The sequence below is a fragment of the Procambarus clarkii genome, chromosome 58 (assembly GCF_040958095.1).
Source record: "Procambarus clarkii isolate CNS0578487 chromosome 58, FALCON_Pclarkii_2.0, whole genome shotgun sequence".
Classification (NCBI taxonomy): domain Eukaryota; kingdom Metazoa; phylum Arthropoda; class Malacostraca; order Decapoda; family Cambaridae; genus Procambarus; species Procambarus clarkii.
This window is the reverse complement of record NC_091207.1, coordinates 20,727,647-20,741,658: the sequence shown is the minus strand read 5'-3', so window position 1 is coordinate 20,741,658 and position 14,012 is coordinate 20,727,647. Positions and strand designations below refer to the sequence as shown.

The 14,012-nt window shown below is 45.8% G+C and overlaps 1 protein-coding gene across 1 annotated transcript; it reads right to left on the bottom strand.

The window, feature by feature from the left end:
- Positions 1 to 11,300: 11,300 nt before the first annotated feature.
- On the bottom strand, positions 11,301 to 11,708 carry LOC138353585 (uncharacterized). The gene has a single exon (XM_069306777.1). It carries the CDS (start codon positions 11,706 to 11,708, stop codon positions 11,301 to 11,303), a length of 408 nt encoding a protein of 135 aa, XP_069162878.1.
- Positions 11,709 to 14,012: the final 2,304 nt, after the last annotated feature.

Genomic DNA, 14,012 nt, shown 5'->3' with positions numbered 1-14,012 from the left:
CTCACGACACTAGAAGACAAAAGAGTTAGGGGAGACATCATCACTACCTATAAAATTCTCGGAGGATTTGACAGGGTAGATAACGACGAACTGTTTAGCACGGGTGGGACGCGAACAAGGGGACACAGGTGGAAACTTAGTACCCAAATGAGCCACAGGGACGTTAGAAAGAATGTTTTCAGTGTCAGAGTGGTTAACAGATAGAATGCATTAAGCTGTGATTAGACAAGTCCTTAAGCAGTTTCAAATGTAAATATGATAGAGCCCTGTAGGCCTGTACACCACTTGATTGACAGGTGAGAGGCGGGTTCAAAGAGCCAAAGCTCAACACCTGCAAGCACAACTAGGTGAGTACAACTAGGTTAGCACATACACACACACAACATAGTTCCAATCTATAAAAGTGGTGGTCGAGAGGGACCTCTATACTATAGACCCGTGTCATTAACAAACGTGGTAGTGAAAACACTAGAAACAATAGTTATAACCAAATGGGTTATCATGACACAATTACGAACAGGCAGTATAATTTTCGAACAGGAAGATCCTATATAACAAATCATCTTAGTTTTTATGATAGAGCCACAGAGATACTACAGGAAAGAGGTGGTTGGGTTGACTGTGTCTATCTGGACCTAAAAAAAGGCTTTTGATAGAGTACCACACAAGAAGCTGATCTGGAAACTGGAACATGCTGGAGGGGTGACAGGGAGACTGCTGACATGGATGACAAATTTTATCTAACTGACAGACAGATGAGGTCAGAGATAATGTAACTGACTGGAGGAACGTTACTACTAGATATGGTATGGTACTCCATGGTAACAAGTATGGTATGGTATGGTAGTTGGCATGGTAGCAGGTGTGGTATCAGATAAGGTATGGAAGCAGGTATATAGTACGGTATGGTTATAAGTTCGTAAGTATAGTATGATAGCAGGTATGGTATGGTACTGTAGCAAGTATGGTACTGTAGCAGGTATGGTATGGTACTGTAGCAGGTATGGTATGGTACTGTAGCAGGTATGGTATGAGTGCAGGTAACGTATATCATACCATAGTCAGTAAGAAGCAGGAGAGGACCATTGGAACATCGCAGACATGAACACGACAAACCTGGTACTTTAAGAGCCTTGGGCCAAGAGCTACAGCACCACCACGCTACAGGGCACAGCACGCATAGGGAAGAACTCACAAGATGGCACAGCAGTGAGTCATACATTAATCCCCCCTCCCTACCCCTTCCCCCCTCCCCACTACCCCCCCCCCTACGCCCTCACTCCTGACCCTCACCAACCAGCCCCCCTCATCCCTCACCCCATCAAAATCCTTCCCCCTCCCCTCCCCTCTACCTCCCCCCAAAGTGTAGTAACTGCTTTGTTAGGGGTCCCAGCGCCCACGCGCTCTCTCTCTCTCTCTCTGTCTGTATGTATATATGTATGTCTGCCTGTCTCTGTCTCGTTCGTTTATATCTATGTACTTACCTAGTTCTACTCACCTAGTTGTGCTGGCGGGGGTTGAGCTCTGGCTCTTTGGACCCGCCTCTCAACTGTCAATTAACTGTTTTTATTCCACACACATTCGCGCGCACACACACACACACACACACACACACACACACACACACACACACACACACACACACACACACACACACACACACACAGGAAGCAGGAGGCCAGATACAAGGTATCATCTGGGAGATGAAATTCTTCATGAGTCAGAGAGAGAAAGAGACTTGGGGGTTGATATCACGCCAGACCTGTCTCCTGCAGCACATATCAAGCGGATAACATCAGCGGCATATGCCAGGCTGGCCAACATACGAACGGCATTCAGAAACTTGTGTAAAGAATCATTCAGAACAATATATATCACATATGTCAGGCCAATCCTGGAGTATGCAGCCCCAGCATGGAGTCCATATCTAGTCAAGCATAAGACTAAACTGGAAAAGGTTCAAAGGTTTGCCACCAGACTAGTACTCGAGCTGAGAGGTATGAGCTACGAGGAGAGACTACGGGAATTAAACCTCACTTTGCTGGAAGACAGAAGAGTTAGGGGGGACATGATCACCACATTCAAGATTCTGAAGGGAATTGATAGGGTAGATAAAGACAGGCCATTTAACACAAGGGGCACACGCACTAGGGGACACAGGTGGAAACTGAGTGCCCAAATGAGCCACAGAGATATTAGAAAGAACTTTTTTTAGTGTCAGAGTGGTTGACAAATGGAATGCATTAGGAAGTGATGTGGTGGAGGCTGACTCCATACACAGTTTCAAGTGTAGATATGATAGAGCCCAGTAGGCTCAGAAATCTGTACACCAGTTGATTGACAGTTGAGAGGCGGGACCAAAGTAGCAGACATAGCCCCTCTACACAAGGGAGGGAGCAAAGCATTGACAAAGAATTATAGACCAGTTGCACTAACAACGCACATCATAAAAGTATTTGAGAGAGTGATTAGGAGTCAGGTCACCAATTTCATGGAGACCAATGACCTTCACAACCCAGGCCAACATGGATTTCGAGCGGGAAGATCGTGCCTCTCACAGCTACTTGAGCATTACGACAAAGTCACTGAGGCATTAGAAGAAAAACAGAATGCTGATGTGATATACACGGACTTCGCAAAGGCTTTCGATAAATGTGACCATGGCGTGATAGCACACAAAATGAAGTCAATGGGAATAACCGGTAAAGTAGGACGCTGGATACTCAGTTTTCTGTCAAACAGGACTCAGCGAGTAACGGTCAACCATATAAAATCTAGTCCAAGTGCAGTTAAAAGCTCTGTACCTCAGGGTACAGTCCTTGCACCGCTGCTTTTCCTTATCCTCATATCAGATATAGACAAAAATACAAGTCACAGCTTCGTATCATCCTTTGCAGATGACACAAAAATCAGTATGAAAATTATCTCGGCTGAAGACACTGAAAAACTTCAAGCTGATATTAATAAAGTTTTCGACTGGGCATCAGAAAATAACATGATGTTTAACAGTGATAAATTCCAGGTACTCAGGTACGGTAAAAATGAGGACCTTAAACATAATACAGAGTACAAAACACAATCAAATGTACCCATAGTAGGAAAACAGCATGTAAAGGATTTGGGAATAATAATGTCTGACGGCCTAACGTTTAAGGAGCATAACCAAGCAAATATTGCGACAGCCAGAAAAATGATAGGATGGATTACGAGAACTTTCAAATCCAGGGATCCCATCACAATGGCTGTACTCTTCAAGTCACTTGTGTTGTCCCGTCTTGAGTCAATGCTCGATCCTGCAAGCACAAACAGGCAAGTACAAATAGGTGAGTACACACACACACACACACACACACACACACAGACACAGACACACACACAGACACACACACACAGACACACACACACACACACACACACACATGGAATGTGTGAAATGGAATGCATTAGGAAGTGATGTGGTGGAGGCTGACTCCATTCACAGTTTCAAATGTAGATATGATAGAGCCCAATAGGCTCAGGAATCTGTACACCAGTTGATTGACGGTTGAGAGGCGGGACCAAAGAGCCAGAGCTCAACCCCCGCAAGCACAATTAGGTGAGTACAATTAGGTGAGTACACACACACACACACACACACACACACACACACTGAGAATAGGAGAACATAGACCCCTACACAACCTATATATTATGTGAGAAATCTTTAAAGAATTCTGATAAAGAAAGAGATCTAGGGGTGGTTCTAGATAGAAAACTATCACCTGAGGACCACATTAAGAATATTGTGCGAGGAGCCTATGCCACGCTTTCTAACTTCAGAATTGCTTTTAAATACATGGATGGCGATATACTAAAGAAATTGTTCACGACTTTTGTTAGGCCAAAGCTAGAATATGCAGCGGTTGTGTGGTGCCCATATCTTAAGAAGCACATCAACAAACTGGAAAAGGTGCAAAGACATGCTACTAAGTGGCTCCCAGAACTGAAGGGCAAGAGCTATGAGGAGAGGTTAGAGGCATTAAATATGCCAAAACTAGAAGACAGAAGAAAAAGAGGTGATATGATCACTACATACAAAATAGTAACAGGAATTGATAAAATCGATAGGGAAGATTTCCTGAGACCTGGAACTTCAAGAACAAGAGGTCATAGATTTAAACTAGCTAAACACAGATGCCGAAGAAATATAAGAAAATTCACTTTCGCAAGCAGAGTGGTAGACGGTTGGAACAAGTTAGGTGAGAAGGTGGTGGAGGCCAAGACCGTCAGTAGTTTCAAAGCGTTATATGACAAAGAGTGCTGGGAAGACGGGACACCACGAGCGTAGCTCTCATCCTGTAACTACACTTAGGTAATTACACTTAAGTAATTACACACACACACACGCACGCGCAGAAAGCAGCCCGTAGCAGCTTACTCCTAGGTACTTATTTACTGCTAGGTGAACAGGTACATCAAGGTGAAAGAAACTCTGCCCATTTCTTTCCGCCGCCGCCGAGGATCGAACCCGGACCCTTAGGACTACGAATCCCGAGCGTTGTCCATTGAGCCATCAGGCCCCCCACTTGTATGTATGTATGTCTCGTTCTTTCTTTATCTCTCATTATCTTTCGTGTTCTTTTGCTTTCGTTTTGTCTTTCTACTCTCTCTCTCTCTCTTTTAAACTAAGAGTTGGGATCATAAGGGTAGCCATTGAGGTACCTAGTGAAACTGCAAGCAAGAGCTGTTATCCTACCTCAGTTCATCTACTGTCTGCACCAGAGAGACTCATTCCTTTCACGAGATCATTATTTGAGCATTTGGAATAAACTTGGTTTAAAACTAGGTAACAATCATATATGGAAGATGACGAGCCAATAGCTAGAACCTTCATGTGATCAGGTGACTTGATATCCCAGGATATCAACCTGATGCATGAACAACTTCCAAATGTGAGTCAGCATAGGAATGAATGATCCCTAGGAATGAATCATTCATTCCATGAATGATTTAGTCATCATTCTTGTGTAACACGCCGGAAAATCTAGCCCGGTCTTCTGGGAGAGGCCCGGTCTCCTGGGAGAGGCCCGGTCTCCTGGGAGAGGTCAGGTCCCATGCGACATTAGCTTGCATTAGCCGGGGCAGCTTCGGGTATATAAGCCCCGGTGGACGATGACTGCTCCTGTGGCAGGTAAGTCCACTACGGGCTCACCATAGCCCGTGCTACATGCCCCGCTCCTGTGGCAGGTAAGTCCACTACGGGCTCACCATACCCCGTGCTACATGCCCCGCTCCTGTGGCAGGTAAGTCCACTACGGGCTCACCATAGCCCGTGCTACATGCCCCGCTCCTGTGGCAGGTAAGTCCACTACGGGCTCACCATAGCCCGTGCTACATGCCCCGCTCCTGTGGCAGGTAAGTTACGGGCTCACCATAGCCCGTGCTACTTGGAACTTGTTCCGAGTAGCTGAATCTATAACAATAACAGCAACGATGATAGAATTAGTGTAACAATGGTGGTGACTGGAACAGGTCTGTGTCAGAATGCACAGACCTAACAGGTAACGCAAGAGGTCCCACCAGACTTTGTTTAATCTTATGTGGTCATAAGGGATGATGGCTGAGAGCCTTCAGTTATGGGCACCAACAGCTGGTTGTTCACGAAGTTGCTTCAGGTGCGGAATTTTGAGAATATTGGCCTTGTTCATAACAGTAAGTTCACCAACATCTCAACAGGTGTTGGAGGCTCTGATATTCAGACCAGTCCAACCACACTTGGTCAAGACAAGAGACGAATCTTCTCGCATGGTTCTACACATGTCCAAAATTCAAATGAATGATGGAGGGCAGGCAGTCCAGGAGAGGGGCGAATACTCAAGCTGGGAGTGAACTGTTACTGCGTATAAGGTTTTGCAACCCCTGCGCTCGAGAAGGTCTGAGTTGTGAAGTAGGGCTGAAAGCTTTCTGGCTGCCTTGTGAGGTAAGTTAAGCACACAGCTTTTCATAGTCACTGAAGAAGAGTCACGCTTCAAGCCCAATTATGTCAATTTTTTTCTCTAACCACTAGGTTTTTGGCGCCTTTGTATGCCGGTCCAATTATAAATATGCTGTCTGGTTATCATCACTGTCTGTGTTCTCTCACCCAAACATGTGACCTGCTATCGCTCTCCCCATTTACAAATTGCTGTGCTGATTAATTACCATTGTAGCATTTGGCATTTTGGAGTGGGAGCAGTTGGAAAGTCTCTCTCTTTTAAACTAAGATTAGGGTTCAGTGTGCATACTGAAACGGCAAGCAAGAGCTGTTATCCTTCCTCAGCTCATCTGAAGCCTACTTCTAGAGACTCATTTATTTCATGAAAATGTTCTTTAAAACTGACTATTCCATAGGGAACTATCATGTAGTAACTATCAAATAAAGAACCTGGTGAAACTGCAAGAGCTGTAATCCTACCACAACTCAGTTGAAACCTGCACGAAGAGACCCAGTTATTTCATGTGCCAATTATTTCATGATTTTATATGCATCATTAGGAATAACTTTATTCATTAACATTAGGTAACAAACATATAAGGAAGAGGATGAGCCTGTAGCCAACTGTGTGCCAGAGCCTTCATGTGATCATGACCTGATGAAGTCAAGTACGATCTCCCGTGTATCAACCTGATGAGAGAACAAGTTACAGATGCGAGTCAGCTTAAGAATAAATGATCACTGATGAGGTGATGTTCTTGAGAATTGCAGTTCCAGCATGAGACTGTTGAGGGTTGAGAGCCTATTGTTATGGTTGCCAACTACTGGTTGTCCACGGAGTTGGGCCAGGTGAGGAACTTTGAAGATGTTGGCCTTGTACTTAACAGTAAGACCACCAACGTCTTGCAGGCTCTGATGTTCAGACCGTTCCCACCAGACTTGGTCAAGATTAGAGATGAACCGTCGTGCCCGTTTCTCTACTTTGTCCAAAAGTCTGATAAATGATGGAGGACATGCAATCCAAGAGAGAAGTGCATACTATAGATGAGAGTGAACTTGTGTTTCATAAAAGGTTTTGCACCTCCGACTGTCAAGAAGGGGTACGATGCGCAATAGATCTGTAAGTTCCCTAGCTGCCTTTTGGGCTAGGTTAAGCACGTGGCTCTTCATTGTCATTGAAGAGTCGGACTTTATTCTCAAAATGTCAATTTCATCTGTGAACCCTAGGCTTTTGCCACTCATTTGCGATCTTGTCCGATTTGCAATGTACAGTCCAGTTATCACCATCACCTGTGTTTTCTAAGCCACAAATATAACCTACTATCCCCTACCCCCAGGGAGAAATCGCTGAAAGTTGGTGACTGATGAGTCTTGCAACAGTTGGCATTTCTTCCTTTCTGTATGTGAAGGTTTGAGTGTATTCATCACCATAGGCTTCAGCATCAGGAATGAGATGAAAGTAGATAATTGAAATAGACATTTCACAGCAGAGGGCCAAGTATTCTCCACTGTGGTATGATGGTGCTTTCTCTCTCTCTCTCTCTCTCTCTCTCTCTCTCTCTCTCTCTCTCTCTCTCTCTCTCTCTCTCTCTCTCTCTCTCTCTCTCTCTCTCTATTATCCTAAGTGGTCCAACTGTCAAAGGACCTGCACAATAATGTAGAAGTGAATGGTTGCAAAAATAGATGTACTGAATAGGGGTGACCATTAGTTTAATGATGCAACATATGCCGAATACTAAATGGTGGGCGGAATGGTTGGCAGAGAGAGAGAGAGAGAGAGAGAGAGAGAGAGAGAGAGAGAGCGAGGGTGGGGGGGGAGGGGAAGAGAAACTATAGATATTTTGGAACCAAAGTATGCATACACCATGCCTAGAGTAACCATAAATACTTTGGAGGCAGAGTAACTGTAGATACACTGGGATCAGAGTAACTATAGATACTTTGGAGCCAGAGTAACTATAGATACCATAATACCACAGCAACTATAGATACAATGGGAACACAGTATTTATAGATACTCAGAGGCCGGAGTAACTATACAAACATTGGAGCCAGAGTAATTATAGATACACTGTGATCAAAGCAACTATAGATATCTCGGAGCTAGAGTAACTATAGTTGTCCTTGGTGTCATAGTAACTATAGTTACACTGGAGCGACAGTAACTATATATACTATAATATTTAGATGACAGGCTGGTGCTTCACTCTCAGGTAAATTCAGGCACAATTAACCTACATATAAGTCAACAATATATGTACTCACCTAGACTTCACTCTACCATATGTGTAATGACCTGACATAACTCTACCATATGTGTACTCACCTACATATAACTCTACCATATGTGTACTGTTGCAGGTCTTCGCTCCACTGTGCCTGGGTGCTCCTGACCACCCTGGGAGCACCCCAGTCTTACTGGGGTGCTCCCATGGTGGAGTCACTGTCCCAAACGGGCTGAGTCACTGTCTGCGACACTATCCCGCCTCAAAAATTGATAGTGAGGTTCGCCTTCTCTAATCTCCTGAAGGCTCCTTGAGACGAGTTTCATGTGCTTCCCAGCGTACCCCACGATGTCGTCTATATACACACCGTGCATCCTTCAGCTCCTCGAAGCACCTCGTTTATCATCCTCTAGAAGCAACTTCCGCTGTTGATCTTCCCAAATGGAAGGACTTTGTATAGGTAGAGTCCATCGGGTGTGACGAAGGCAGAGATCTTCCTGGCTCTCGGGGTCAATGGTATCTGGTAATATCCTTTTAATAAGTTGACCTTCGGAACGTACCTGGCGTTTCCCAACTGGTCAATACAATCACTCACTCGGGGCAAGGGACGGGAGTCCGACACAGTGATGGCGTTTCGAAAGTCCGTGCAAAAAAAAAAGGTACGAACCGTCACTCTTTTTCACCAACAAATAAGGCGAACTCCACTCGCTGTTATTGGGTTCCGCAAGGTCGTTCGCCAACATATACTCCACCTTTTTCCGCATTAGTTCCCTTTTCTCCGGACTGACCCGATAAGCACTTTGCTTAATCGGTCTCTGGCTTCTCACCTCCACCTCGTGCACCACGCTCCTATGTCGTCGGGACACGTCCGTGAAAAGTGACTCGTTCTCCCTTAATAGGGTCACTAGGCCACCCCTTTGTCTCGCTTCCTGGTATTGTAGTCTCTCCTTGATGTGTATTAAACTCTCAGTGTTGGGGCGATGAGTACCGTCGGGGAGCCGGTCGGCCGAGCGGACAGCACGCTGGACTTGTGATCCTGGGTTCGATCCCAGGCGCTGGCGAGAAATAATGGGCAGAGTTTCTTTCACCCTATGTCCCTGTTACCTAGCAGTAAAATAGGTACCTGGGTGTTAGTCAGCTGTCACGGGCTGCTTCCTGGGGGTGGAGGCCTGGTCGAGGACCGGGCAGCGGGGACACTAAAGCCCCGAAATCATCTCAAGATAACCTCAAGATAACCATCGGCTCGGGCCCACTTTCCTTCCTCCACTGGTAACTCTTGGTTCAGCCTCACACACATTACTACTTTCTTCCCTACTTCCGGCCGTGTCGTCGTCTTCCTCCGAACGGCGACCTCTTCCTCTTCCTGGAAGTATGGCTTCACACGGTTCACATGACACCTGCGTCTTACATGGGCGGTTCGGTTTGCTGACGTCATAATTTACTTTGCCTATTCTTCACGCGATCAAATAAGGACTGCCAAAGCGCGACTCAGTCACCCTACCTCTTCCGGGTAGCAGCATCATTACTTTCGCCCCTTCCCCCCCCCTCCCCCCGTCCTCCCTCGGGACAGCATTCTGATCATACCAAGCAAACATCTTCCTCTGTGCTGTCCTAAGGTGTACAGTTGCCAATTTCTTTGCCTTCTCTAAACATTCCTTGAACTTTCGCACATACTCCGCAACTGTCACTAAGGTCTGTCCCGATGTCAGCTGCTCCTTCAGCTGCAATAAGGGACCTCACACCTCATGCCCATATACTAGCTGAAATGGCGAGAGTCCTAAAGATTCCACTACAGAGTCCCGTATCGCAAATAAAGTACTCCATGTACTCCTCACTCTTGACGAAGTTTGAGAGAACACATTCCCCCCACAAGAGTCGTTCCCTAAAACAAATTGAGCCTCCATCCTTGGAAGCGAGGCAATGACCCCTACCACTATGGTCTTGCAGCCATAATCCGAGTCCAGTGTAACTTCATAAAGGGGCATTCCCACTGCCCCCCCCCCACAGTATCCACCATGGCTATCCCTACACTGGTACTCTTGTAACCCTTGGGGAATAGGGTCTCCCCCATCCAGGGTAAAATCTGCCCCAGTATCCCTCACCATCTTCACTGGGATAGGGTCTGCTTCACCAATTCTTACTGACCCTTACAAATGAAAGGTGGGTTCTTTTTTCTTTTTCTATCGGCGACCTCCTCAAAATGTCTTCGGCTCCTTGGTCTGCCATCCTGACCAGAGCCATATTCCCACTTTGCCTGGGACGACCACACTTCCGAGCAAAGTGTCCTTTTGCTCCACAGTTGAAGCACCATCTCCTCCTGGGAGGTCCCCAACCAGTCACTCTGGTAAGTAACACTTCCGGAAGACGTTGCCCCATGGATCCTCGTTGAGCCCTCTGTTGCAGTCTCCCTGGCAGCGCCCCCTGCTTCAGAGCTAGACCTAGTGTTACCCCCTTGAGGTCTCCTCACTGGTTCCCTGGAACTCTTGAACCCCTGGTTCACTCCGCTCAGGAGGCAAGACCTGGGAGGATCAGCTCCCGTCTTCACTTCTCCCATGCTCTTAAAACTGCCACTGAACCTTGGGTATGCTGGCTGTTTAGGCGGTCCTTCCCTGTGAGGGAGTAGTGCCTCCTCCAGCATGTCTTCCCTGTCTCCTGCGGCCCTCAAATCTTTGAAGCCCACTTCCTTCACTCTCAGCTCTGGGTAGAGTATGGACATAAACCTCTCCATCACCATTAGCTGTTTAATCTCCTTCGCTGCTTCTTCGGCCTTCATCCACTTAAAAAATCTCTGCTCCAACTTCTGGCCGTCTCGGCGTACATCCTCCCCGGCGCTCTGGTGCACTCTCTAAACCTCTTTTGGTACAACTCTGGAGTTAACCGGAAAGAAGGCAACACTGCATTCTTCACTGCCTCATAACTCGAACACTCCTCGAGGTCCAACATGTTGTAGGCCTCCCGTGCTTAACCAGTCAGCCTACTCTGGACCAGTTCTGCCCAGTCCACCTCCGGCCATCTTTTCAGGCTTGCAACCCTCTCAAAATGGTCGAAGAAACTCTCGACCTCATGAGGTACAAATACTGGCAAGTCACACTCCTTCATGTGGTAGTAATGTCATCCCACTCTCAATGCCCCTCAGTTCGACTTCCTTGTTGGTTTCTACCTCCTCCCGTCGCAGCTGTGCCTCTCGCTCTCGCTCCTCTCGTTGAAGCTGTGCTTCTCGCTCCTCTCGTCGCAGCTGTGTCTCTTGCTTTTCCTGTCACAGCTGGGCCTCGCGCTTCTCCCGTTGCAGTTGGGCCTCGTGCTCTTGCTCCTCCCATCGCAGCTGGGCTTCTCTTTCCTCCTGCTTCAGCTGCACCTCGTGCCCTTTCCTCCTTAGCTGTGCCTCCAGCTGCATCTTCAACATTTCCAGTTTTACACTCTACTACTGAAGAATCTCCCCATGCTTCCTCCGTAATTTCGGGCTCTCCCACTGCAGGTGCCCGGGACGGTTCTTCCCCAGTGGCCTCATCTCGAGCCTTGAGGTGAGCCATTATCCCTATACAACGCTCCACCACTTTGGACGACCTCAATCTTATAGCAAAGTGGTTCGCCACTAGCTGGAGCTGGGCCTTGTTGCAACCCTCCAACACACTCTCATCCCTCGACTCCACGAACTAGGCTACCTTACCATCCTCCATCTCTAGGTTACTGAGCGATTAACTGCGCACTCTGAATTATACCAATTATCAAAACAGAATTACAGAATTACAAGTCTTCCTCGACTTCTGTACTAATGACTGTTGCTGTTTAATCCACTTCCTGAGGCTCCCTGACATCACAATCTGGAGAGCTCACTGACGCACGTCCGTGCTCTAACACGGCTGGTGAAGCTCTGAGCTCCTTTGGCGCTGGCGGAGACAGCCGTCTTCTGCCCTGTGGCGTCACGCGCTGGGGCACTGCCCCCATTGGTCAACTCCATCACATGACCTGTCCTGACCAATCGCTAGGCGGCTGGCGCCCTCGCCCCTTGGCGGGAATTCTGTCTCCTCGTCACCATATTGAAATTATTAAGGACATAAGCCACTTTCAAGCCCAAAACTAAAATGGTAAACTTAACTCCATATGATAACTTGACTACTCTTTATATATATATGAAAATGCTCCCTAACAGAGAACGTACAGGATGTAGAGATATGATTCTTACCGCTGGATTAGGGAAGATATAGGATGGGGGACCGTAACAGTACTCACTGAGATATAACTCTACCATATGTGTACTCACCTACCAACCCGTTCTCGCACTTGCTTATAGTCAATATTGGCTTATTTAATAAGTGCATATGTGACATACTAATTGATTGTGAATATTTTAGTTTACCTTGAAAAGCTTCATAGAAAACACCGACCTCACCTAACCTTCTTAGTATGTTAAGATAAGCATCTTATTGCTTCTTAATTACAATTATTACTTAACCTATACCATTGATAGGTTAAATAATAATTGTAAATAAGAAGCAATAAGATGCTTATCTTAACATACTAAGAAAGTGTGTGAGGTCGGTGTTTTCTATGAAGCTTTTCAAGGTAAACTAAAATAATCACAACCAATTAGTATGTCACATATGCACTTATTAAATAAGCCAATATTGACTATAGGCAAGTGCGAGAACGGGTTGCACCTACATATAACTCTACCATATGTGTACTCACCTACATATAACTCCACCATCTGTGTACAAACCATAAATAATTCAGACAATAAAATTGGTCAGTCAATAATAAACGTCCTATTATTAGGTTTCGGACCAAACAACAAAGCTGTTGTGGTCGGCCTTCCCTATGCTACCTTTGTTGTCATTGTATAAAACTATTATTGTCAGCGTCAGCCATATTTATTGGCCCGCATCAACCGGGGCTTCTTCACCCCTCCCCCCTCCCCGGTCACCACATTAATACATACGCACACACATGTGTATATGTATATATCTATATATGTGTGTGTGGGCCGACCAGGGTTCGAACCTGCTATCCGGGGCTCACCCTTGGCGTACACCGTAATGAAACCATGTCCCCAGAGATCGTCTACAAGGATTTGTCAGCATTGAACAAATCCTAATAGGCAAACACATCTATCCATATATCTATCCATCTATTTGTAAATCCATCTATCTTTCTATTCATCTATCCGTCTGTCCATCAAATTGTCTATCCATCCAACTGTCTATTTATATATCTATCCAAAAATCCATCCATCTATCTATCCACCCATTTCCTCATTCATCTATCTATCTATCCACCCATTTCCTCATTCATCTATCTATCTATCCATCCATCTATCTATCCATCTACCTATCCACCCATATATCTATCCATTCATCTATATATACATCATCTGTCCATCTATTTATCCATCCATCTACTCTGTGAATCTATTTGTCAATCTATCTACATATTCGTCTACTTATCCATCTATTTATTCATTTATCTGTCTATCCATCTAATATCCATATGCACATCAATTCACCCATCTATCTAACCAATTATCTATCCATCTACGTTTATATATCCATGATATAACTTCTATCAATCACCTATCCATGAATCTAGCATCTATCTCTCCCTCTATCCATTGATCCATCTATCTATTCATCCATCTATCTACTGTGTCTCACTATTTCTGTCTCAATCTTTTTCTGCCCCTCTCTCTCTCTCTCACTCTCTCTCTTTCTCTCTCTCTCTCTCTCTCTCTCTCTCTCTCTCTCTCTCTCTCTCTCTCTTTCTCTCTCTCTCTCTCTCTCTCTCTCTCTCTCTCTCTCTCTCTCTCTCTCTCTCTCTCTCTCTCTCTCTCTCTCTCT

Excerpts from the sequence above, each read along its gene's own strand:
- LOC138353585 (XM_069306777.1), bottom strand. The coding sequence starts at position 11,708 with ATGGCTCACCTCAAGGCTCGAGATGAGGCCACTGGGGAAGAACCGTCC.